This window comes from Penicillium brevicompactum, assembly GCF_028827555.1.
Source record: "Penicillium brevicompactum strain IBT 35665 chromosome Unknown utg000001l_segment0_segment0, whole genome shotgun sequence".
Classification (NCBI taxonomy): Eukaryota; Fungi; Ascomycota; class Eurotiomycetes; order Eurotiales; family Aspergillaceae; genus Penicillium; species Penicillium brevicompactum.
In genome coordinates, this window is record NW_026623203.1 from 696,603 (window position 1) to 721,329 (window position 24,727).

A 24,727-nucleotide genomic window follows, 5' to 3' on the forward strand; every position below is an offset into this window, starting at 1 on the left:
ATGAACGATTTGACTGAGACGATGGGAAATGTTTCCTTGAGTTATCAATCCGAAGAGCTAGAGCAATTGCTATTCAGACCTCAGCAAGGCAGTGGATTAGCGCAGACGGCCTTGGATGACATTCCCCGTTACCTTTTTCGCGTCGTCTGCCCCCACTCCGTTGGCGAGACAAATGAGGCGTGGGTACGTTCAGAGGCGGCCTCCAAGAATGAGGACTCGTCCATGGAAGATATTTTTTTCAACTTGGACAATGATAAAAGGAGGACAGTAGCTCGAATGCTCAATCAGCATATTCGATGGTGGCCAAAAGATGGCTCGAGTGACAATTTTGTTTCATGGAGCAGCTCGCTGCTCTCCTCACTTCAGTACATCTACTATCGACATCTGAGCTCCAAAACTGGACTCAGTATAGAACATATCGATTTATATGTCATAGATACGACACTATTTTCAACAGGCACATTCATTCGGGATTTGGATTTAATCCATACTTTTTGGGAATCCGACGATCATCCACCCAGACAGAACCTTGAGAATCTACAGTACCTTCGCAACGAAACCAAATATTACTTCGGAGAATACCTGTCACAAGGACCGCTCAAGGTCGAGGGCAAATGCGAAATAATCCCCGCCCAATCTCTTTTTACAAATGATCGACTACGCCGTCTACAGCCGCATTTCAAATTCTATAACGAACCATTCAGAAATGAAAAGCCCGAATGGGCAAAAGAAGTGATCCGTCTTCGTGGAGCTATTTGGCCAACTTCCGGCACACCAATATTATCGTCAGTGGAGATGCGTGATCGTTTACAGGCCGTCAAAGAGATCATAGAGACTCTTTCATTTAACTGGAGATTCCCTCTTGCTATCTATTTTGCAGCACTGGTGCGCTCTGAATCGACAACAAAGAACCAACGAACGGCAGCCGACGACGCCTTCTTCCAATATTTCCAATCTGACTTTCTTACCTGTGGGTCGACCAGTATAGGTTATGATAAGTCACCAAATATGACCAAAATTACTAATAATATTCAGATGGACAAAAATTGTTACGACCTTCAAACTTCAATGTTATCTCACCAAAGACAATGCCTGAAATGAAGCAAGTCAAAAGTCTTGTTCGTGAAATACACAAGTATTTGGCGTTGAGACAAGCGCTGGGTCAGTGCATTCACCATAATCCCCTGTCCCAACACTCTGTTCATTTCTTTGACATGAAATACTAGATCGCATAAATGTGGCCGAAGCAAGTATTCGCAGCTTACACCTCGATAATATAATTCCAGAGAACGAACCTGCTATTGTTATTGCCGATTCAAATGAGGTACTGGCTCGTACTGGCCAAAGTTTATTGTCGAGGCTTCACACATTACAAATGCTGTGTAACGAAGTCGAACTTGCAATCCATCCCGCAGAGTCTGGTTTACAACAGAACGTGGAAAAACCTCTCGATCGCGGTGCAGGCGTCGGTGTACAGGATAAAGACAGTGAGCCTTCTCCTGCACAGTCTGTACAACAGCAGCATATCAAATATTTTCTTGATAGCCATGCAGCGCTCAAAGCTCAAGACAGATACGGTAAAAAACTACATTCCATGCCAATGAGCCCCACACCAAATGTGAATACCCATGAGGTTATAAGGGCTGGTAAGCCCGAAAACATGCATCTTCTCTCACGTCCAACTCCACTGAGACACAGCTCACAGCTCCAATGCAACAATGAACAACACTACTTCGATGGCATTCGTGAAACATGCTTCTCTAGTATACCGGCGCTTTCCACCCTCGATCGTCTGAAGTTGGGCATGGAATCAATTGTGAGGGCGCCCATTGATTGGTGGCCACTGCGACAACCGGATATTCCATGTCCAGTGGGCCACGTGACGGTCAAATGGATGGTAAGTACTATTTTCAAAAAGGGAAAACCTCAAGGTTAATATTGCTTGTTCAAAGTGCGGACTGAAAGAGGTTTACCTCCACCTATCATTGGATGAAGCAGAGATATACCGTCAAAGTTGCCACACGATACCACGGATCAGTAGGGGCCATTCGGACCTAAGTCTACCACGCCATCAACAGGATGTTCAAAGTTCCAAAGCAGGCAAAGTTGCAAATATCGATTTGCCAATAGATCCAGGCCATCGACGACCAAATTCTTCATCTTCACAAGGAAACACTGGAGAGCAACTTGTTAATACTCTTATCCAAGATGACACCTTACAGGAGAAAGGCCATACTTCCAAGGAAATATATTGGTGTGTTGACAGGCCCTGGACTGAGCTCCATGAAACACTGCTTTCTGTGTTGCAAAATTCACAGGACATACGAGATGATGCCGACTTCTACATGAAGCTCAAATATGAATATGTCAAAATTCGTGGCCAATTCAGACATCATTTCTTGTCTTGGAAAACATGTATCTCAATTGAATTTATAAAGGTAAAAGAACAACAGCATCAATTAATGCAGCAATAGCTTACCTTTTAGTTCCATCGAATGAGCAATAACCACAACCAAGTCCTTCCCGGCCCCAGCGAAGTCCCATCACGAAAGGCAGAGTACGACTTCAAGATGCCTGAGCCTGCAGATGTCCACATTAAAATAGCAAGTGGGCATATCGCGGCTGGTATGAGAAATCCCAAGTTCAGCGAAGGGGTGGTAGAAATTCTTCATTTGATACCGCAAAAAATTGTGCCACCCTTACTTCCAACCGCTGTTGGCACGGAAGGATGGGGTTTGCACGCTGTACAAGGATGGTCATTTTTGAAGATAGTTTCATGGTTCCTCGTGACGCAGCTAGTCGGTTTTGTATTTGTTTTGTTGTGGCTCACCTTTGTCAACAAGACGGACCTCCAGAACGCTTTCGTTCCATTGGTATTCTTTACCACGTCGGTCATGGTTGGCGTCGGCATATGCCAATCCTTCACTCCAGCATAACTTGGTTGACCAATAAGTAGAAGAAAAAAACAAAAACAAAATGGAAACCCTGCGAAAACTGTTAGAAGTTTCACATGAAGGAAGCTTTCTTTACTTTCCGTCAGTGTCAAAAGCTCCTGTTCTGTGAACAGTTTGTTGTCCTACTGCACGCTTATGTTTTCATATGTCTGTCCTAATCCATAAAATATCCGAGCATGCCTACCCTCAGCCCGGAATGTATGAAATCGCGATACATATCACGGTGAGCCGATATCAACATTGCATTGTTATGACAGCTCATGCCATGAATACCGCCCCGGTCATCAAGTATTTGCGGGATGATGGTGTGGGCGAATGCCAGTGAAGATATTACGCTTACGCTCAGCCTACGCTTCCGCTGCAGTGATACCCAGAGTAAATGGCCTTTGCACACCCATCAAATCTGCCAAAATCTGTCCAAAGACACCACAGTATTTCTGACAGTGCCCTTCATGCAGTGTCGTGTATGTCCAATTTGTTCCTTTTCGCTCGTTCGTTTCCGTTTGGTAGGTTCCACCCACTTGAATACGTCTAACAACTCAGCAAGGCGGAGTACGATTAGGTAAAACAGTATCGGTCGGTGATTCTTAGCTCGTGGCTCTTTAGTTGGCTCAGCTATGACCCGGGAGCAGACCGTCTCCTTTCTCGGAGCGTACCTGATATAGCCATTGTTAATATATAGGCTCGAACTGAAGGGACCTTTCCCTTACCTTCTCCTTGCACGCAGACTTAGACTCACAGCCTGCTCGCTGGCGAAAGTGGGACCCGTCCGCCATGAGCCAGACTGAAACATGAGCTCATCCCGGTGCCTGTCGAGCTGCCAGGCATCAAAAGACGTGAGATGCGAATCGAGGATAATCAGGATCACCCATTGGATGTCAGGAGTTTCATCCACAAGGAGGCTGTTCTTTCGCGGTGGTCGAATGCCGAGACACGGTGGTATAATCCCATTGTGGCCTGAGCTTTGTCTCGGGTAGACACATCAGCACATGACTGATGCACAGAGTCGACCGAGAGAAGGGCCGAGACGACCTGGACCTTACATTGGCTCATCATCGATGCCACCAGTAGTTATGTGGAAATGATAGACAGTATGCGATCGCATCGGTAGAGGGGAGCTCGAGCAGAGAAAATGAGGGCGTTCTGTTGTTCGATGCGGGTCAGCCAGGCTTACCACTTGACGAGTTGTTATGACTTACCTTTCATAGAGTTCGCAGAGGGCACGCTTTGTACGCTTGAGACGAGACGATCAGCGATATTCGTGGTCATATGAAGTTGCCAAACAGATCACTTACAATCCTCTTCGGCAAGGCAATGCAGCACCATTGACGCCATGTTGTGTTCTGGTTCACCGCGCTCTCCGGCCGTTGCTTCCAAAAGGCCGGGCTGTGGACAAGACCACCAACATTCCTCGGTCTTTTGGAGTTCCAGGACTGAAAAGACGCGAGATGCCAACCGAGGACAATGAGCATCACCCATTGGACGCCAGGAATTCGATCCACAAGGAACCTATTCTTTCGCGGTGTTCTAATACCGAGACAGACGGTGGTTTAGCCCATTATGCTTTGGATTTTGTATCGGTAGACACATCAGCACATTACTGATGCATAGTGTCGACTGAGAGAAGGGCAGAGATGATGTGAACATTCCATTCATTCCTCGTCCATCCCACCGTGGTAATGATGAAGGGACAGATAGCTTGCGATCGCATCGGTATAGAGAAGCTCGAGCAGACAAGATTGCTCGCTTCGCATTCGACTCGAGTGACGGGAATATGAGGGGCGCTGTTGTACGATCCGAGTCAGTAAGGCTTACCACTTGGACGAGATTTCATAATTTACCTTTTCATTTAGTTCGCAGAACGTTCGCTTGAGACGAAACGATCAATCAGCTTCGTGGTCATATCTTACCGACGAGATCACGTACAATTGTCTTCATCAATGCAGTCACCATTCATGCTATGTTGACATGATGTTGTATCCAGTTTGTCGCACTCTCCAGCTATCGCTTCGAATAAGCCGCGCTGGGTGCACCGGGCAACTTCTGAGAGCCAAAGGCGCGTGACGAACCTGTGACAGGAAATTGTACAGCCTTAATGGGATAAAACCTCGCGATGGGAACGGCAGAGGTTCATACACTCCGCCGTTCATGGTGTGAGGGCGGTGAGGTTGAGCCGGAAGACGCGATGGATCACGCGTCGTAGTGACGTGGTCTTATCTCCGATCCGGCGATAGGACTCTCAACGGGTATCTTTCAGTGGCGATGGCTGCTCCTACAGTGGCATGAAAATCAGTAATGGTATTGGTGATTTGGAGCACGAAAATTCGCAACAACTCATATAGCGCAGCAGAGGATGCGATAAATCACTCAGATTGCCATGAAGAATGGACTTCTCAAGCTTCTGTGCAGCGAAGCTCGCGATCGGATGTCCGCACCTATTATTAGCCCGTTCCTTCTTCACCTGATTTTTTGCTGCGTGGTTTGATGCGACGGGGCCATGAATAGTGTGTAGGCAAAGGCTTTGTGCAGAGCACTGACGGGGGTGCTGTATCCTCGGGGACTTCTGGTGCAATGTCGATGTTCACTATCGTTCATTAGCTTGTAGATCGGCGACATAATCCATGACTCACATGCTCTGGCGGCCAAGACTAGGGACGAAGATACGGTAAAGAGCTGTGACTCTTGCGCTCGTGTATTGTGGTCAATTGTCCTCGGTTCTATTGAAATCGCATCGTCTTCGGAATCAGTGAGACAGGTCAGGCTAAGATTCACATACCTCGACGTGAACATTCGCGCTTTCTCTTGGAAATACACAGAGGCTGTACAGTAGATCAGCTCAGTCGGCTGCTGTGGCGGAGGCATCTTTGCATATACATCTTTAATCGGCTGGTGTGAATGGCAGTGCATCTGGTGGGAATCATACCTGTATCTCTCATAGGCACTGTCTGGCTTGCTGGTCCGCGATGTATTCTATGAATGTCAGTACAGTGGAATTCAGTACCGGGTCAAGGGGAAGAACTTATCAAGTGACTCAGACACAAGCCTGCTCGATTTTGCAGAGTCAAGGGGATAAATCGTAGAGCAAGTTGCTGGGGGTAGAGGAAGTCTTTATGGGCTTCTCAGCTTCTGTCAATTGGAAGCTGGGCAGGCAGCATTGAAGAAGACCTGTCCTAATTGAGCCCTGTTGAAACCCATGTCTCCTTTCAACCGCAACTATTTGCAGCGACATTTTGAGCAAGGATTCGATAGCTTCCTCGAATGGTGTGTTGATGTTGTTGGGGCGAGGGTGAAGAGTGGGAAGGGGCATTTTCGACACACTGGCCTAGCTGTAGAGATTCCGTTGAAAGCTGATATCCCTAAGTTCTCAACTAAGCTGACATGATCCTTTCTAGCTCCGAGTCTAATTTAGGTGATACAGTCGCTCTCGAAATCGGCTTAACCAATACGCTCTATTCCACGGCTTCGTTGTGACTACTTTCATGATATCTTAGGCTTACAGTACAAATCTATCTAGCATGAATCCTTGACTCAGAGCAGTCAAACATCATAAGTCAAAGCACGCAAAGCAAGTAAGAGAAACCCTTATCATTTAGTGCCTATCGAGTGCCAAAATCATGTTCTAAACGCAGCCTGCTAATGAGGTAGTTGATCTTCATCTCCTTTGCCCTGAGTAAGGCGTTTCCATCACATGACGCATCCTTGTCTCTCAGACAATCAAATAATCGTTGGAAGTTGAAAATTCGATGTAGGCCCTGGGACATCCGTTCTCTCTCCGCTCGGCTTTCCTCCCATTCTTCTTTGGTCAAAAAATGATCCCCATATTTCTCAGCTTCTTTCGCTAGGATTCCGAATGTTTTTGGTGCAAAATCTGGATGTACATAATCTGGTCCTACCTCATACATCCATAGCTTTTCCAAGTCCGCAAAGTCTCTAGATCTGTTATAGTCTTGAATGAGACGACTTTCAAGCTCCGGTCCTGATAGGATGTTTGCAGTCCCACCTTGGGCGAAAGCAACATAGGAAGAATCAATCTGCACAATATTTTGCAAGCGCGCTTCACCTCCTGGATGCTTATCAAGATAACTTGGATGATTATGAAAGGTTTTGAGCTGGAATCGAGGTTGCGAATTGACAGAATGGACAGGATGATCCAAAAATGACTCGAGAAAACTCGTCTCCCAACTCTGTTGGATTCTCAATTGCCCCTTCTCAAATTTGAAACTTTGATCAAATAAGGTGTCCCCTATAGCGTAACGAATTGCCATTACCGGTGCAATTTGACAGATCATACCGCAGTCAGCAGTCGTCGGTCCTCGAATCAGGATGTTGAAGGCTTGGCTTGAAGTTTGTTCTCCTTCGTATAGTAATACAGGATGAGTCTGTTCAAGTCTATAAGACCATCCAGGGGGACATAAGTGTCGGATATCCCGATCCCAGAGGGTGATTGGATGCTGGGTATATGTTCGATTCCACAATTCCGTGAAGAAATTTGGAAGGTGGAGCCCTTTGAGTGCACTGCTGTAATACTTGGGCCTCTCGGTTCCATACAAAGAAGCAAAGCTCCTCATTCCTTCAATCAAGGTTTCTATATTCCACGTAGCAGAGCCTTCCTTCAGCTTGGTGAAATAGGCTTGTAATTCCACTGAGGGTGGCTCATTGTGCAAATCCCCTATGATGTCCGCTCTTTGTTGCTTGATTTCGTTCGGAAGAGATTCAATGATAATCGAAGCCTCTATCTCTTTGGATGAATAGTTTAGTCATCCACAGACAAATTATGTTCGTTAAATTCATCAACTTACGACTAGCTGACTCGGTTGTAAGGTCCTAAATATGGCATGTGAGTTTTTTTTTTTTTTCATTTCGAATGGCAAAGCTATTACTCACATTGGCCAATGATGGGTTACTCATGATGATAGCCCAAAAAATGAGATGTAGTGGTGGATCATTGGGAGAACCAGGAGGTGGAGAGTTGTAAGCGTCTGGGGTGCGGGGTGTCGATAGGAAGATCTCGGATTTATGATCGGTCCGAGCCGGTGCATCAGCTAAACTCGCGGGTGACGCACAAGCAGCTAATGAATCTCAGATGAGGGGTCGAAATAGATACGCCCACGCTAGCAACTGTTTCTCCACCGCTGCCCAATTGACCCGCGTCCGCTGCCCCCTGGCGCCCGGACGCCTTCACGGACATCGAAATCGAACACGACAGGGAAACGGCCAAAGAAAGAGCAGAGGGTGCAAGGAACACATCGGACATTGTCGTCTACTCGGACGCCTCCGGGCGCGAGGGTCATCTAGGAGCCGCCATCGTCGCCCTCAACGACAATGATGAGGTAACGGATTCGCAACAGGTGCAAGTGGGGTCGATGGAACGGTGGTCGGTTCATGTAGCGGAACTGATGGGGATCTTCTACGCGGTTAGCATGATATTCAAACTGGCTCACCAACGCGCAATCCTTGGAAACCAAAGGCAAGCAACAGCAACAATCCTCTGCGACAGCAGATCCGCTTTGCAAGCAATCCAGAACGTGAGAAATAGATCAGGGCAACGAATCATCCATGCAATCCTCCAAGCAGCCACCGAGGTTCAAGCAGGGCATATTTCCCTCCGTCTCCAGTGGATGCCGGGACACTGTGAAATTGTCGGGAACGAGGCCGCGGATCGACTCGCCAAAGAAGCCGCGCAACCGGGCAAAACCCATCCTTTCCGGTCGCTGCTGACGAGAGAGAACGCCTTTCTCCGCAGCAAGGCCCATGCTCAGTGGGAGCAGGAGTGGAAGTCAAGCACCAAAGGCGCGCACCTACGGAAGGTGGACGGCGCGCTACCTGTCAGGGATCTACCTGAAGTATACAGGATGTTTGGAGAAATGATCTGCGGGACCCACATGGTGCATATGGGTTCCCCTGAACGCGAGGAAGCCCGTTCCTTTTGCTTCCTCGCGCTACGTCTTGTATCTAGAGTCGACTATAGCTTTCTTTAATATTGATCACTCATCTACGGATACGTGAGACCCTCACATTACGTAGCGCCCACCTTGGTAACCGACGACAACAAAGACAACCGACGACAACAAAGACAACCGACGACAACAAAGACAACCGACGACAACAAAGACAACCGACGACAACAAAGACAACCGACGACAACAAAGACAACCGACGACAACAAAGACAACCGACGACAACAAAGACAACCGACGACAACAAAGACAACCGACGACAACAAAGACAACCGACGACAACAAAGACAACCGACGACAACAAAGACAACCGACGACAACAAAGACAACCGACGACAACAAAGACAACCGACGACAACAAAGACAACCGACGACAACAAAGACAACCGACGACAACAAAGACAACCGACGACAACAAAGACACAATGACGTCCAAATCTAACGAAGCCCTTAGCGCTCGAGGGCCTGAGGATATGGAACGGAGAGGAAGAACAAGAAGAGAAACCGTGATGGCACAAGAAGCCACCGTCGTCGACGATGACGGATCTGACGACGACGATTACCAGCCTAGTAATGAAGACGACAGGACAGTACTGCCCGAAAATGCGGGCACGACCCCGATGATTGATGCGTTTGACTACGTGAGCCCGAATCACCCGCTACGTCCTGCTCGAGCGATCTGTGTTCTAGATAGAGCGCAACAATTGGCACGATTGCGACACCATTTCGAGTTCTGGTGGGACGTTATGCTCGCCATGGACAAACAAGCCAAAATGAATACAAACCAAGTGACCGATGATTTGATTCGTGAAGAAGTCATACGTTTAGGCGAAGACAACCGAGAACTGCGACGTGAAAGAGACCGTATGACGGTGCAACGAGATTTGGCAGAGAAGCGAGTCGAGGAACTGGCCTCGAAGTTGGACGGAGCTTACCGAGAGCGAGACCAGTCAATCAATACGTTGATGAATACGGCGAGACAAACGACGCCGGTTCCGGAAAGAAACACCAACAGTCGTGTTCCCCGACGCGATGTCTCCCTGGAGGCTCGGACTGAACCGATACGACGAGACGGTTCCCACTTGCTTTACTCCAGTCCGGGACGTTTCGATAATCCAAAGTTTCCTGATGCGCCTGTATTTTCAGGAGATCGCGGCGCGTTTGATAGCTGGAGAGACAAGGTGTATGACAAGCTGAGTAACAGCGCCGCTCAGTACCCAAATGAAGAGCAACGAATTGCCTATATTCGCAGCCGCACTGACGGTATCGCCTATCAACAAATCCGAGCCCAATGTCGACCCGACCATCCGCGCAGCTTTCGGTCTGCTGAAGATGCATTGGAAGCTCTAGAAAAGATTTACGGCGATAAGAACAAGAGAAAACGGGCCATCAACGAACTGCGCACCCTGCGTATGGGAAGAAGGACCTTTGATGACTTCTATGCCGACTTCGCCCGCTGCGCTGCGGAAGTTGGATATGCTGAAGATGCTATGATACCACTACTCGAAAACGCGATCTCAAACGAGTTGGCCCGACAAGTCATCGGGTTGCAGAAACCCGCAGACTTTTACGACCTGGTAGATTTCTATCGAGATGTTGATCACGAGATGCGTGATTACGAAAGAAGGTTGCCAAGCCGTGTCATTGGCACCGGCCGAACCAATCAGCAATACGAAAAATCACGTCCAAGACAGACACCCTTCGCCACACGATCTGAAGGCTATGTTCCGCGCCCGGTAGATCGCGCCTTGCTTGCTCAGCATGGCCGATGCTACAAGTGCGGTGAGCATGGACACCGAATCCACGAGTGCACAAACCCGCAGATGAAGGAGATGCCACGCCTTGGTCGCGGAACAGCGAAGGTAAACCATGCGACGATGGAATCCGACATCGACGATGAAAGCACCGTCGTTGAGGGAAAAGAGATGTCCTAGACCGAAGTCGCGATTTAGGACGGACGAAGTACGAAGTACGATCAATAAGAATCTCCGCTTGCTCTGTGCGGCAGCAGAGGGTGAACCTCGATGGTAACCACCTCATCCTGCCATGCACTCTGCACAAGGACGGAAAGGGTGTGCAGATAGATGCTCTTGTCGATAGCGGAGCAAATGGAATGGCTTTTATTGATCAAACCTTTGCGCAAAAACACGATTTGAAACTGGAACTGTTACGTCACCCGCGACGGCTCGAGGTCGTTGACGGAAGACAATCGGTCGCGGGGCGGATCACCCATATGACACGGATACCCATGAACATACAGGGGCACAGAGAGGCTCTGCCCTGTTTTGTGACCAAGTTGAGCCAGCAACCGATTGTGCTCGGAATCCCTTGGCTGAAGCTCCACGATGTGACAATCTCATGGAAAAAGAACACGTTGACATTCGATTCTGCTCACTGTCACGAACACTGTGGAGTGAAGAAGAGGATTGTGATCTGTGGAATCACGAAAGAAGATCCAATGAAGAAACCGACGAAAGATACCGAAAAGAATACGCTCGACATTCGCATGATTGGAGCGTCCCCCTTTCTCTACCTAACAGACAAAGCAAGAAAGAAATCCGAAGAATTCACCATTTTCGCTGCCTCGATGGCAGATATCGAGAAAGCACTGGCGCCTAAGACCAAAATTGAACCCAAAGAAAAACTACCGCCGGAATACCATGAGTTTCTCGACGTGTTTTCGCAGACAGAAGCCGACAAGCTCCCACCGCACCGCGCCTACGACCACAAAATACGGCTAAAGGAAGGCACCGAGCCGCCATTCGGCCCGCTGTACGACATGTCCCGAGACGAGCTCCTCGTCTTACGAGAATACCTGGAGGAAAACTTAGGGAAAGGATTTATTCGAGCATCGCGATCACCCGCCGCCTCTCCAGTTCTGTTTGTTCGAAAACCGGGAGGCGGATTACGATTCTGTGTGGACTACCGAGCTCTCAATGCGCTCACGGTGAAGAACCGATACCCAATCCCATTGATCCGAGAGACCCTGGATCGGCTCTGCAAAGCTCAGTACTACACCAAATTAGATATCATAGCGGCGTTCAATCGTCTTCGCATCGCCAAGGGAGACGAATGGAAGACCGCGTTCCGGACGAGATATGGATTGTTCGAATATCTTGTGATGCCGTTCGGGCTAACGAATGGCCCTGCTTCCTTCCAGCACTATGTGAACGATGCCTTGCGAGAGTACCTCGACATTTTTTGCACAGCATATTTGGATGACATCTTGATTTACAGCAATTCATTGAGCGAACACAAGAGACACGTGAGACAAATATTGCAACGCCTGAAAGAGTATGGGTTACAGGCCGATATTGCAAAGTGCGAATTCCACGTACAGGAAGTGAAATATTTGGGCCTCATCGTGAGCACGGACGGCATCCAGATGGACCCAGTGAAGGTCTCCGCCGTCAAAGAGTGGCCGACCCCACAAAATGTCAAGGACATCCAAAGTTTTCTCGGATTTGCGAATTTCTACCGAAGGTTCATCAAAAGATTTGCCACAAAAGCCAACCCTCTCACCAGATTGACCAAGAAAGATACCCCATTCACATGGGATGACAAATGCCAGACTGCATTCGAAGAACTCAAGGAAGCGTTCACCTCAGCACCAATTCTACGACATTTTGACCCAGACAAGCCTAGCACTATCGAGTGCGACTCATCAGATTACGTCAATGCAGGCTGCTTGTCACAGCCTGATCCAGATGGGACCCTGCACCCAGTCGCATTCTTTTCCCGCAAGCTGTCACCGGCGGAATGCAACTATGATATCTACGACAAAGAACTAATGGCCGTGGTGCAGTCTTTTGAAGAATGGCGAGCCGAGCTAGAAGGTGCAGCAACTCCTGTACAGGTGATCAGCGACCACAAGAACCTCCAACATTTCATGACAACCAAGCGCCTCAGTCGGCGACAAGCGCGATGGAGCGAGTTTCTTTCACGGTTCGAGTTCAAACTCATTTATCGTCCAGGAACACAGGGTGGGAAACCAGATGCTTTGACAAGACGATCATCAGATATGCCACAGACGGATGACGACGAGAGACTACGACATCAGGACCAGACAGTGATCAAGCCGCAGAACATCTCACCCGGAATGCACCCGCTTGCCTTGAAGCAGAACACGTTACACGAAAACCACGATGATACGCAGCAACCCCTCGATGATTTGATCACCGCTGCTTATAAAAAAGATCCAATACCTGCAAAGATACGAGAGATTATGGACAAGCACGACCGCCAGCTCCCGACGGAGCTGGCTCGACTCAAGATCCCCATCAACGAGATGGTAGAAAGAGATGGAAGACTGTTTGTGAAAGATCGAATGTTTGTGCCGGACGATGATGAACTACGCCTCCGTCTTCTACGATCATGCCACGACAATGCCGCCGCGGGGCATCCAGGAAGAGCCAAAACCCACGAACTACTTTCACGAAATTACTACTGGCCCAAGATGGGCCAAGCCGTTAAACGATATGTACGCAATTGCCACACCTGCTCGCGATCCAAAGCGTCACGGCTGCCATACCAGGGGCTTTTGCAACCTCTGGGTACGCCGAATGGCAGGTGGGAAGACATAGCAGTCGACTTCATTGTCGAGCTACCAAGAAGTAAAAACGAAACGACAGGCCAGTTCTGCAAGAACATCATGGTCGTGACCGACCGACTTTCGAAACAACGACACTTCATTGCATGTGGATCTACGAATGCAAAGCACACGGCACAGTTGTTCTTGCACCATGTATGGAAGCACCACGGACTACCAACGACGATTGTATCAGATAGAGGGACACAGTTCACCTCCCGCCTTTGGCAGCGGCTTTGCCAGCGATTAGGAATCTCGACTAGGCTCTCGACAGCCTACCACCCAGAATCAGACGGTCAATCGGAAAACTCCAATCAGGGGCTAGAGCAGTACCTCCGGGCTTACGTCAACTATTCGCAGGACGATTGGGTCAACTGGTTACCTCTTGCAGAATTTGCGATCAATAATCATCAGTCAGCGACAACAGGAGTGACACCTTTCTACGCCGTATACGGACAACATCCCCGAATGGGACATGAGCCGCCCCAAGGAACACGAAAACTACCCGCGAAGCAACAGATAGATATCAGCACCGCGGACGCCTTCGCCAACGAAATGGCAAGATTGACAGAAATACTACGTTTGGAGATGACCATGGCCCAAGCGCAACACGCCGAGTACGCAAATGAGAACCGAATGCCAGCACCACACTATCGTGAGGGAGACGAAGTGTGGCTCGAGACAAAGAATTTGAGTATAGAAAGACCAGCCAGGAAACTCTCGGAGAAGTTCATTGGACCGTTTCGAATTGCAGAAGTCATGGGCCCAGTCACGTACCGTTTGGAGCTTCCCCCAGCGATGAGAATTCACGACGTGTTCCACACGAGCTTGCTCCGCCCAGCAGCTTCGGATCCCCTCCCTAGCCAGAACGAATCTACTCAACCCCGAATCAGATTGAATAAAGATAACACCGAGAGAAGAGAGTGGATGATTGAAAAGATACTGGATTCACGCATCACCAAGAATCGACATGGAAAGAGAAGACTGGAGTACTACGTGAGATGGAAAGGCTACTCTCCTTCGTGGCGACCCCAACAGGACCTGGTCCCAGGGAGTGGCGAACTTTTGTACGAGTTCCACAACCAGAACCCAGATCGACCTTCGCCTACTGAGCTATGGCGTCGCAGGAGCTCCTAGTTGTTTAGGAGGGGGGTAATGTCAGGGATCTACCTGAAGTATACAGGATGTTTGGAGAAATGATCTGCGGGACCCACATGGTGCATATGGGTTCCCCTGAACGCGAGGAAGCCCGTTCCTTTTGCTTCCTCGCGCTACGTCTTGTATCTAGAGTCGACTATAGCTTTCTTTAATATTGATCACTCATCTACGGATACGTGAGACCCTCACACTACCAGCGAGGTACACCAGGAAAATGTACGGAAGCTTGCCCAGGAACCGAGCATACCTGCTCACTCCAGCTGCGCACGGGCCATAACTGGTTATCCACCTACGCCAAGAAATTTGGCTTCCGGGACGATGATCGATGCGAGTGCGGCGCGCAGGAGACGGTCAGCCATGTGTTGCTGGAATGTCCAAAACTACGAGACTTGCGGATAGAATTAAGAAGAAGTGTTGGGGACGCGTTGAACAGCGTGTCGAGCCTGCTGGGAGGCTCAACCGAAGGTGAGAGAGGTAATCCAGACACCGTCTCGAGGGCGAAGACGGTTCAGGCCGTATTGGACTTCGCCGAGGCGTCACAGAGGTTTCGCAGTCGTGCGCCACAGGGGCAGCCTAACAACGGGAGCGGCAATGGGCCAGGGTAGGCCGTGACGAGGCTCTAAGTTCATGTCAGAAAGTGGATCACTCTACATGTACTTCATCCATGATATATAGTTGTTGTATCCTGCATATCGTTCGCGAAGTTGATTTCCCAGCTAGACCAAAATACGAATCCGTACCCAGCCTAGTGGGTTGTGGTTTAGAATCCAACTCGCGAGGGGACAGGGTAAATGAATTCTACTACTACTACTACTGTCTGTACAGTTACAAGACGAGGTAGCATATTTTGACGAACTGAGAGTGGTCAAATACCACTAGGACCCTTTGGGACAAGCTTACTCATCGTTCACCAGTTTCCCCTAGTAATTGTACGGTATTCCGGGCACATTCGGAAGTACGGTGTTATAACACGCCGAAGCTTATTTGGATAGACCCTTGAGATCGTTCAACCGATCTCTAACACCTACAATCAATCACCTGATTCTATTGGACATGTTCAGTACTAGCCAGTACATCAATTCCTCATCCTGACAATAGTTTATCAGTTCAAAAAACGTGTCTCAGAGACTGAAGACAAGGCAATATATGCTGGGGAAATTTTGGCCCCAAAACAGCACCAGATAACGATATTTCTCGTCAGAGAATCCTTTCGCTTGTACGCCCATCCCGGTATCCAGGCATTTGAAGGTCAAATTGATTCAAGAATGTTTCTTTAGCTTGAAAGGTCAAGACAGTGTTCTAAAAATTATTGATGAACGTTTCGAACTCACGGGTGGTAACAATAAAACCAAGCGACAAAAAATATAATTCTATGCCACTGCAACGAGCATCCTCAGAAGACAAATTCCACTCGACTCGGGAGACAGGATTGTTTCTTCAGCGCCCTCATACCAATGCCAAGAGCAATGAGAATTCTTATAAGCGCAATGGTTGCACTCCTATTTCAAGGCCCTCCGCAGAACCACACACCGAAGGTGCCAAGTTTCCACCCGTTGTGTCTGTTGAATGCTTCAAATGCCTGGGAGCTAAGGATTCTTTTCGTAAGGTCTGCTCACCGAAGCAAGTTCAATACTTCCTCATTGTCTTTTCCTTCACGCAAGACCACGGCGTGATCTAAAAGCATGATCTTTCCGCTTGTCGGGTAGATCTTCTGCTCCCTTTCTCAACAGAAGTATGATGACATCAAGGTGCCCTTGTTGCACAGAACATGCTAACGCAGTCATTCCTCCCTCATCCTGATCGCCTCGGTCAAACCCTGCGTCAAGCAAGTGTTGAACTATTTGTGCATGGCCAGAGATTGCAGCGGCGTGGAGCGGAGTCCAGTGAAGCCAAGCAAATATATTCTTCCCGGTTAGTGAGGATAAAATCTTCACAACCTCAACATGGCCCCTTTCCGCTGCCTGATATAGGGCAATCTGTTTTTCAATCTCAGTTGCAGCATTCGGGTCTGCTCCTCTCCGCAGAACTAGATCCAGCCGCCCTACCTTTGCAGCGGCAATCAGAGGTGTTACTTACAGCGAACTTTCATTTATTGGAGCAAGTTGTAGGAGTGCATTGGTATCTTCTTCACGCCCTTCCAAAATGGCATCGACGAGTGAATGTGTCTAATTTGTTGGTTAGTGAATGTCGGGAACGAACTCAATCATCTTCAAAAGAAACTTGTTTCCACCTTTAAGCACCAAGGGTTAAGGTTTTCGGATGAGGGGCACTCTAGAGTGGTAGAAAATGTCGCTGCGCTCAAGGTAGCTCATGTATGATGAAATTTATTTAAAGATAATTAAGTTTGTTCGGAATGCTCATATAACTGCTGTTTTCTGACCCACCAAGCGCTTAAACAAAGTCATTTCAAATTTTAGACCAATAAGGCTCAAAATCGACAAATTGACAAGGCGCTCCTGGTAGGTACTTTTGATAGTAAGCTATTGGGTACAGACCTGTTACTCGCGTTGGGATACAGAGACAAGAATCAAATCACCTGTAAGTCTCGAACCCCTCTTTCACTCTGGTGGAAGAGCGATTTAATTCGTGGTGGCTGGGATGCAAAGGACGTGTGGGTCTGTTTCAGGTTGGCGGCTAGCTCATCAGCAAGTTGGGTGGTTATAAACGGTATCGAACTAATCTGAATATTGCAGATGGTGATGGAAGAAATATGTGGTGTGTATCGGTAGCTCCACCACAATGTCAGGGTCTGCTTCGTGTTGCAGCAGATGCGGAGTGAGTGCTAGCTCGTGGTATCAGCAGAGTAGCAGCACCGTGTATAGGGATCTTGCGCATTGCTATTGCGGCCAGCGTCCAGCAGGAACCGCATTGCCTTCCGAAGGAGCACAATCAGAAAATTAGAACGGTTTTGGCACAAACGAGCGGAGAAGAGCCATGGGAGGCAGAGAGTGGGTTTCAAGGCCTCGGTTTGAGATCAAGCTGCAAAGCCCCTTTAGACTCCCCGCAACAGATACAGAGTCTCGAAGTTCATGCTCAATTATTTTCAAGTCTCCTTGGTAGTGGTAGGGGTGCGAAGAGGATTGCCATGCGTGCGGGTGTCCCAGGCTGCCTGTGTCGGGCTGGAAGTTAGATGTACGAAATCGGCGAAATTGAACTGTGGGCTCGAATTTCCTAGGGTCCCAAACATCGCGCCATCTAGTATGCGAGTCTTTGATGGCAAAATTGCATGCTGACTTGGAGGACTAGAAGGGGGGAAGACCTGATTACTTCCAATTATATGGGCGGGGGTGGGGGGAGTCGACCACATACGGTGACGAGTCTGACGTATTCGCTTCTTCAACATACCGGCCCGTTCGTGCCAGTCGTGAGTGCTTTCGGGGGAAATGAGTGGTGGGGAGGAACCTATGGTCGAGCTCGCATTCTGGCGATTAGGCAGCGGCAGCTCAGAATCGGTTTCTTCGTCAGACAGTTGATGAACGACAGACGGTGTTTCTGGAATCAAAACCGGAGCCATAAAGGCTGTAGGATACCCCTGCGCGCCAGGAGAGGATTTTGCCAGCCGGTAAGACCTCTTCCGCGAGACTCGGGGTACCTTTTTAGGGCGCACAGAGGCTGGATTCGGCTGGAGACGCTTGCGACTGGCAAAACTCATCGGCTGCATCACTGGAGAGTGGAAGGAGAATGCATGCTTGTTGCGGACTAATTGAGGTGGTTCCTGGTAGGTCGAGGCTTGGAGAGGGGGAGAAGTCAACAGGGTTCCGCAACGACTGCGTAGAATCTCGGCGAGATGTCGAGGGGCTTGTGGCCGTCCAAGAATTGGCTTGAGTGCAGGCCGTGAAGCGGACCATGTTGGTATTTGAGTTTGGCCAGACCTAGTCGATACCGCAGATTTGAAGATACCTGGCGCAGAACAAATTTAGCTAGGCTTCTTCATAAGGAGTCCTTGATGGGCGAAATGTTGGCTATATTGGAGGCTTATGATGTCCAGATTCATTGCTGCAATCCAGAAATCCCCGATTGGTATATATTTTTTTTCTTTACTTACCTGAGCGATGTGGGTTTTGCAAATGGTCTTCTCAGCCGAACTAGGCTGCAATGTTGTCATGGTGGGCGACGAAGAGAAAAGCTGTTCGAGTATACGAAGGGAGAAAGCCAGGGCCTTCGTGGGTTGCAGAGGTAAGGGCGGCTGCGTAGGAAGATGTGGCATCCAATCGGTGAATAAACAAGGAGTCCCTAAACTTAAAGCTGAAGACCGCCTCGGCAAATTCAAGCAGGTCAGATTGAGAACTGTCAGATTGAGAACTGATCGGATATTGAATTGCTCAATTGTATTCCCGGAAGAATAGTGATTGTATCGTAAGTAAGTTTTTTTATCCAAGAAACAGAAACAGCGTGTGTGGGAGCAAGTGGCGGCGAACGCACGCCGGGCTCTAATGCAATCGCGTCTCGCTCCGATCAGGTGGGACTATACACGTGACTTTACAACGATGGGCGTATGTAATCTGAAGGACCCTTGGCAATTGGTTTGCATAATGAAAAGTAACGCGGAACATATTACATAATTTAAAAACTATGAATCCGATTTCAAAGGTACGATAAATCCGTGAGGATTTATTCGCTAAATGGTTGGTGTGGATCCGGTCGCATTTACGATTGACCGAGATTGCTCTGTTTCTCCCGTTTCAATCATGATGCATCCGTGGCTGACAACCCTTTGAAGGAGCGAAACTACTGACGCTGCAACATTTTGTCAGGCTGGATATTCATCAATGCCTCTTACAAATCCGTCAATTTACTGTCCATTGTGCCAATGTGATCTGGATGCAGCTCAAACGTGGCATTACCTGCTCGAGGAAGGGACGGAGGAGAATGGCAGTAGAACGGGACAACCGGTACACCGTCATTTCATGGAGATGATTCGCTTGACGGAAGAGGAGCGATTGCAAGAAACAACTGTGCATGACTATTGTTGGCGGATCGTCAAGCGCATCTTCAGGAAAGTCAATTTCGACCAGGCTTGGATTGATCAATTTAAGAGCTACAGTCATCTCCTCTCTCCTTTTATGCAAGAAGCCCCTTTTTGCGACGAATCCCATACCCTGGATCTCGATGTGTTCATGACTTTCAAGGCAGCCAGCCGTAAGGAGAAAACCCAAAGTCCGCTCTACATACCTTTGCCCCCCGAGGCCATTCAACGAATTTATTGCTTCCTCGACCGAGAAGAAGATATTGTCAACCTTGATGACGCCTTATCCGTTGGCCCTTGTCCCAAACAATGGAGGGAGCTCGGGTACAAGTACATGTTGGCAGATGATCTCGACCCAAGAGAAAATATCAAAACTCTTATTCGCAATCTGCAAGAGCAGCCAGAAAGCCGCTTCCCAAAGACCACTAATTATCGAATCATTTGGGCCAACGCTGAGATTTTGTGGACCGTTATGGATACCCTGTTGGTGATAACAAATGTGCCAGCAGATGCCTCAGTGACGCATGGTATAAAAGTCGGTGATTACCAAAACTCTGTACGATACGCGATTGGGCTTTGTGGGGCTCACTACATCGTCTTCATGTTCAATGAGACTCAGAATATTCAATTTATTTGTGGAATCGCTATCAATGGCCGAACCATTGGCCATGAGGGCCCGATATGGCGGTTTGTTCATGTGACATCTTTGACAGGGCTCAGGATCGCAAGTGTCGAGAACCATTTTGTTGGCATCCAAATAAAGGATACTCTCAGTTGGCAGGACAAATGGTACGGGGAATGTCCGGAAATCAGTGCTTGCACCACATTTGAATGGGATTCTAGAAGCAGTGAAATTGTGGCATCACATGATGTAGGTTCTTTTGCTCAACTATACTGCGAGACACTTTTGCTAATGGTCACCAGGGTAACAAAATCACAGAACTCGGATATCGGGTTTCTCCTGGGTAAACACACTCAACCTGAATGGCGTGTAAGTGAACCGGACGTTGAGCTCGCTTTCCAGAGAGTACACAAAGCATCGCACATCAATTTGCATTTAATTCTCCAGTTCTCCACTGCAGATTGCCATCAATGTACACTGAAGATACACCAGCGGTACAGTATGTGTGTGTGGGTGTATAATTAATGTACCCTGACTCGTCAAGTTGAAACACTGAATTGAGGTACAAGTGGGACAATCCAGTTCAATATATGAGCTATTATCCAGCTACTTGTAGTCGCAGTAGCCCCTCTCTCTTCGGCAAAGTGGAGTGGCAAGAGGTTGGTTCAAGGGCCCGAGGACGATTCGATCATTTCGCGTCCTCCGAATCATTAGCATTTTTAGGCTCATCAACATCTGCCACTTGCAAATGTGGATCGGTGGCGAATTTCTCTGTGGGGTTAACGATCAGGATTTCATTCATTTGATTGCTAAGCTTGCTCCGAAACTCCATTTCTCTTTGTTGCTGGTCCGAATGCCAGCGTCTGGTCACGTGCAGTCACGTGTGATCGACAGATTTCACATTTCCGTCGCGCGATTGTTATAAATTGTAATCCCCTACGTTGAGTGGAATTCAGTCGTGCCGACCGGCGAAGCGGTGCAGAGGTAGACGGGTCTCGCGGTAGATGAGCCACTGCCACTCTGGCTGAGCGACGCAGCCCACTCTGCTCGACTGACACCCGTGGGGATCCCATTGATCGCTGAGGCAGCTGACTCTGACGAGGTTCGTTTGGTGCTGAATGTCTGACGGTGACAGGCTCTCTATCGGTTGATTGCTCGGTTGCCGAGGGGACTCGGACTGGACGAATCAAGGCATCTAGACTTCCTTCGTTTCGACTGCATTTATCAGCATCCCGACATTGCAGAACTGAGATCATCTATACTTACCACACACAGCATGACGTGCCAAAGCCTGTTCGTCGCTTTTCCAACCACTCTTCCGCGCAGCAAAGATGGGCCTGCGCTCGGCATTGACCGCAACGCAGGATCACGCATTCGGTTGCTTGTTCCTCGTCCTCCACCAAACAAAACACACAGTGAATGTCGTCGACATCTTCACTCAAGCTGAGATTCTGCAGCGACAAGTCCTGGACACCGGCCCAGATATTAGTGACCGAGGTCAGGGTAGCGGGTCGAGCCGGCGAAACGTGCCATGATACATTGTTGGTCCGCAGCATTTCGGCAGTCACAAAGGGATTGATTGATTGCACTGGCGCAGGGCTAGTCGACAGGGGCACCGTCGGGTCTTGTCTGTTGTCTGATTCCGCCAGGCGTCTCCTGGAGGCTGACGACGTCTGACGCTGGCGCGGATGCACAATGGATGGGGTGGCAACTCTAGAGTCATGAGGCACTCTCGCCTGGTTGCGGACGGCTGCTTCATACCACTGCTGGCCAACTTGTTCGGCCTGCCGCTGCCGGTGCCATCTCGCGCAGAGGAACTCTTTGGCAATAGCGCAAAGCTTGGATTGCAATGTTGACAATTGGAACGGCTCTCTGGTGAGAGTGTTCAGCTTTTGATGGCCTATCTTGGTGTCTTTAAGTTTGATCGAGTTTTTGCACGGAGCGCCTTTCTTTGTCATCCCGCAACAGAAGCTAGGACCGTCATTGGGGCTGACTTCTATCTCACAAATAAGAAACGGATTCCACGGCAGTGTGGTGAACATTGATGCGATCTTCAAAGGTAGAAGATTTCTTGGATTGTTGGTGCTGTTGGGCGTTCTCTGCGGCGTTCCCTCGCCAGCTTTATATGCCATCGCCGTAGGCTCCTTGCCTACATGTCTGCGTGGCTGCTGGCATGGAATGCTTTCTTGAAACGTCGATGCGTCGACGAATGCATTAGGATGCAGTGTGTGCTAGTATAGGCCGATCAGTGGCCTGCGAGAAGAGATATCATTCCAGATCGCTGCTGCCCAAATAGCTACAGTTGTGGCTGTGGATTGCGATGACCATGCATTGGCAGAAGGATTGGCAACTGTTGTTGGTAGCATAGTTGGCAAAATTGAGAGTTGCCTCCTAAAACCTCCAAGTGCATGCAGGTTGTGATTTGCCTCAACGCTTATGGCGATAGATGCGTTAAGTGGTACTAAGACAGATTCGGTCTCCCGGGGCCCTTGACACGCCGCTGGGAACACCAAAGTTGTTTCCAGGAGCTAGAATCTAGAAAATCTCCACAAACATTGTTGTCAAGGCTGTGATGCTCCCATACGATTGCTATGCACCTCTCAACGGAGCCACAGGCTACGCCACTAGCGGACCAAGGGATTTAGCCGAGACGAGTATATGAAGGCCTCCCATCAGGTGAGATATCAGAACAAGGAATATGAGCCTGCCATTGCGGATTGAGTAGTACCCAGTGCCTCAATTTTAGAGAGCCGTGAAGGATTCCACAGTCAGCCAACGTTTCTTGACCAACTTCGCATCATTTTTATCAACACCACACTCATTCGTCTCTCTCGCTGAGTATCTAAAGGCATCAAGTATGTCGCTGCAAATATTGCGGCAAAAAGAAAACATGAGTTTCAACGGACCTCAACTAGGATAGGTGTCCTTCAATGCTTCCTACCAAGCTTGTAAGTCACAGAAGCCGATAAGCCTATAAATACGTCCTCTACCCCGGCAATTTGCTCTACAATTTATTCACTTGATACTGCAAAGTCAAGCAGGCTTGTGTCTGAGCCACTTGAGAAGTTCTTCCCCATTGAACCCGTGCTGAAATTGCCACTGTACTGACATTCATTGAATATATCGTGGATTAGCAAGCCAGACGGTGCCCGTGAAAGACATTGTTCTCAGCAGATCCATTGTGTTAACCAGCCCGCCGATCAAATATAAAAGACTTAGGCTGGCTGGTCCAAGTGTCTTTGCAAAGATGTATCTGCGCCACAGCAGCCGAATGAGCTGATCTGCTATACAGCCCCTATGTGTAATTCAAAAAAAAGCGCGAATATCCACGTCGCAGGGATGTGAATCATAGCCTGACTTATCTCACTGATCCTGAAGACGATGCGATTATAATAGAACCGAGGTCATGGAACTGTTCAGTAGCTTCGAGGCAGCAACTGCTGAGGTCTATGAAATGCAGGGAGAGGTATTTCAACAAGCCCTAGACTGCATGTCTATCTTTCTAATTGATCACTTTTTCCATGGTGATTTGGTTCCGCTTCGCCGCATTTGATAGTACCAATGACACTAATCTACACCCAAGAAAATAAGTCCCAAAAGTTTCCATGGAATTTTCCTGCCATGAGAAGATAACTCGCCTGGTCGGCACATCTCAAATACAAGCGGTAGGAACAAGCAGCAGATAATCAACATAATCAACCCCTTTGCGCCATACCTGCAGATCCAGAAAAAGGGGTTGAGCAGTTCTTTATAAATGATCAATCGGATCAGGAATTTGCAGTGAACCATCTGATTTCTTTTTGGTCCGCCTGGGGTTGTTAGCACGGATTCAAACGAACGCTTCAACAATATACTCACGTCATAATAAACAACAAGGTCTTGTCTCGATTGGATCCAATGGAGTTCGACTTCATTACAGGCGTGCTGAGGCTCGCCGTGCCAATTGCGGGCCCAATATTTGTCGTCCTTGACTTTGAAAGCAGTTATTTGCCCGGAATGTGTTTGAGCGAAGCGCAAGCCTCTTAGTGCTTGAACTTTGAAATTTATCAAGCGCACATGAGGGAATCCGATTGGACAGCAGCCGATGGTCTTTCCATCACACGCTAAGCCAATCAATCGATATACTCGGGATTCTTTGCAAGGAAAGAAGAAAAAGCTTAGCTTTCGACATTTTTCAGCTGGTACACGATACCTGATATACTTTCCAACACCCCTCAATTGGCTATCAAATGGAATCATCTCCAGGTCAGGTAAGCTTTCCATGGCCTGGACCGCCTCCTGGACATTGTGCCACGCAACGCGGAAATTGTACGCCTTTGGAAATCGAGAAGCATCACTCTCTCTGAGGTTTTTCACTACCCTCTCTAAAGAGAGCCTCACATTTGGGCATTTATTCATACTCACAGAATATGAATTTGCCATCGACATCCACTGTGCTAGACAAGGATCAACTTTTTTCAATTCATCAATCCTCAGGATAGC

The 24,727-nt window shown here is 48.5% G+C and overlaps 4 protein-coding genes across 4 annotated transcripts; 3 read left to right on the plus strand and 1 right to left on the minus strand.

Annotated features, from left to right (window-relative positions):
- On the plus strand, positions 1-2,936 carry N7506_000147 (uncharacterized protein; the record flags this gene model as incomplete). Its single annotated transcript, XM_056949443.1, has 4 exons — positions 1-970; positions 1,036-1,161; positions 1,227-1,897; positions 2,487-2,936. The coding sequence occupies 4 exons, from the start codon at positions 1-3 to the stop codon at positions 2,934-2,936; spliced, it is 2,217 nt and encodes a 738-aa protein (XP_056815358.1).
- A 5,900-nt stretch (positions 2,937-8,836) lies between these two features.
- On the plus strand, positions 8,837-10,845 carry N7506_000148 (zinc finger CCHC domain-containing protein; the record flags this gene model as incomplete). Its single annotated transcript, XM_056949444.1, has 2 exons — positions 8,837-8,902; positions 8,962-10,845. 2 exons carry the CDS (start codon positions 8,837-8,839, stop codon positions 10,843-10,845), a joined length of 1,950 nt encoding a protein of 649 aa, XP_056815359.1.
- A 6,855-nt stretch (positions 10,846-17,700) lies between these two features.
- Positions 17,701-18,762, minus strand: N7506_000149 (uncharacterized protein; the record flags this gene model as incomplete). The annotated part of the gene is made up of 2 exons (XM_056949445.1): positions 17,701-18,477; positions 18,703-18,762. 2 exons carry the CDS (start codon positions 18,760-18,762, stop codon positions 17,701-17,703), a joined length of 837 nt encoding a protein of 278 aa, XP_056815360.1.
- A 664-nt stretch (positions 18,763-19,426) lies between these two features.
- N7506_000150 (uncharacterized protein) lies at positions 19,427-20,592 on the plus strand (the record flags this gene model as incomplete). Its single annotated transcript, XM_056949446.1, has 2 exons — positions 19,427-20,494; positions 20,548-20,592. The coding sequence occupies 2 exons, from the start codon at positions 19,427-19,429 to the stop codon at positions 20,590-20,592; spliced, it is 1,113 nt and encodes a 370-aa protein (XP_056815361.1).
- Between the last annotated feature and the right edge of the window lie 4,135 nt (positions 20,593-24,727).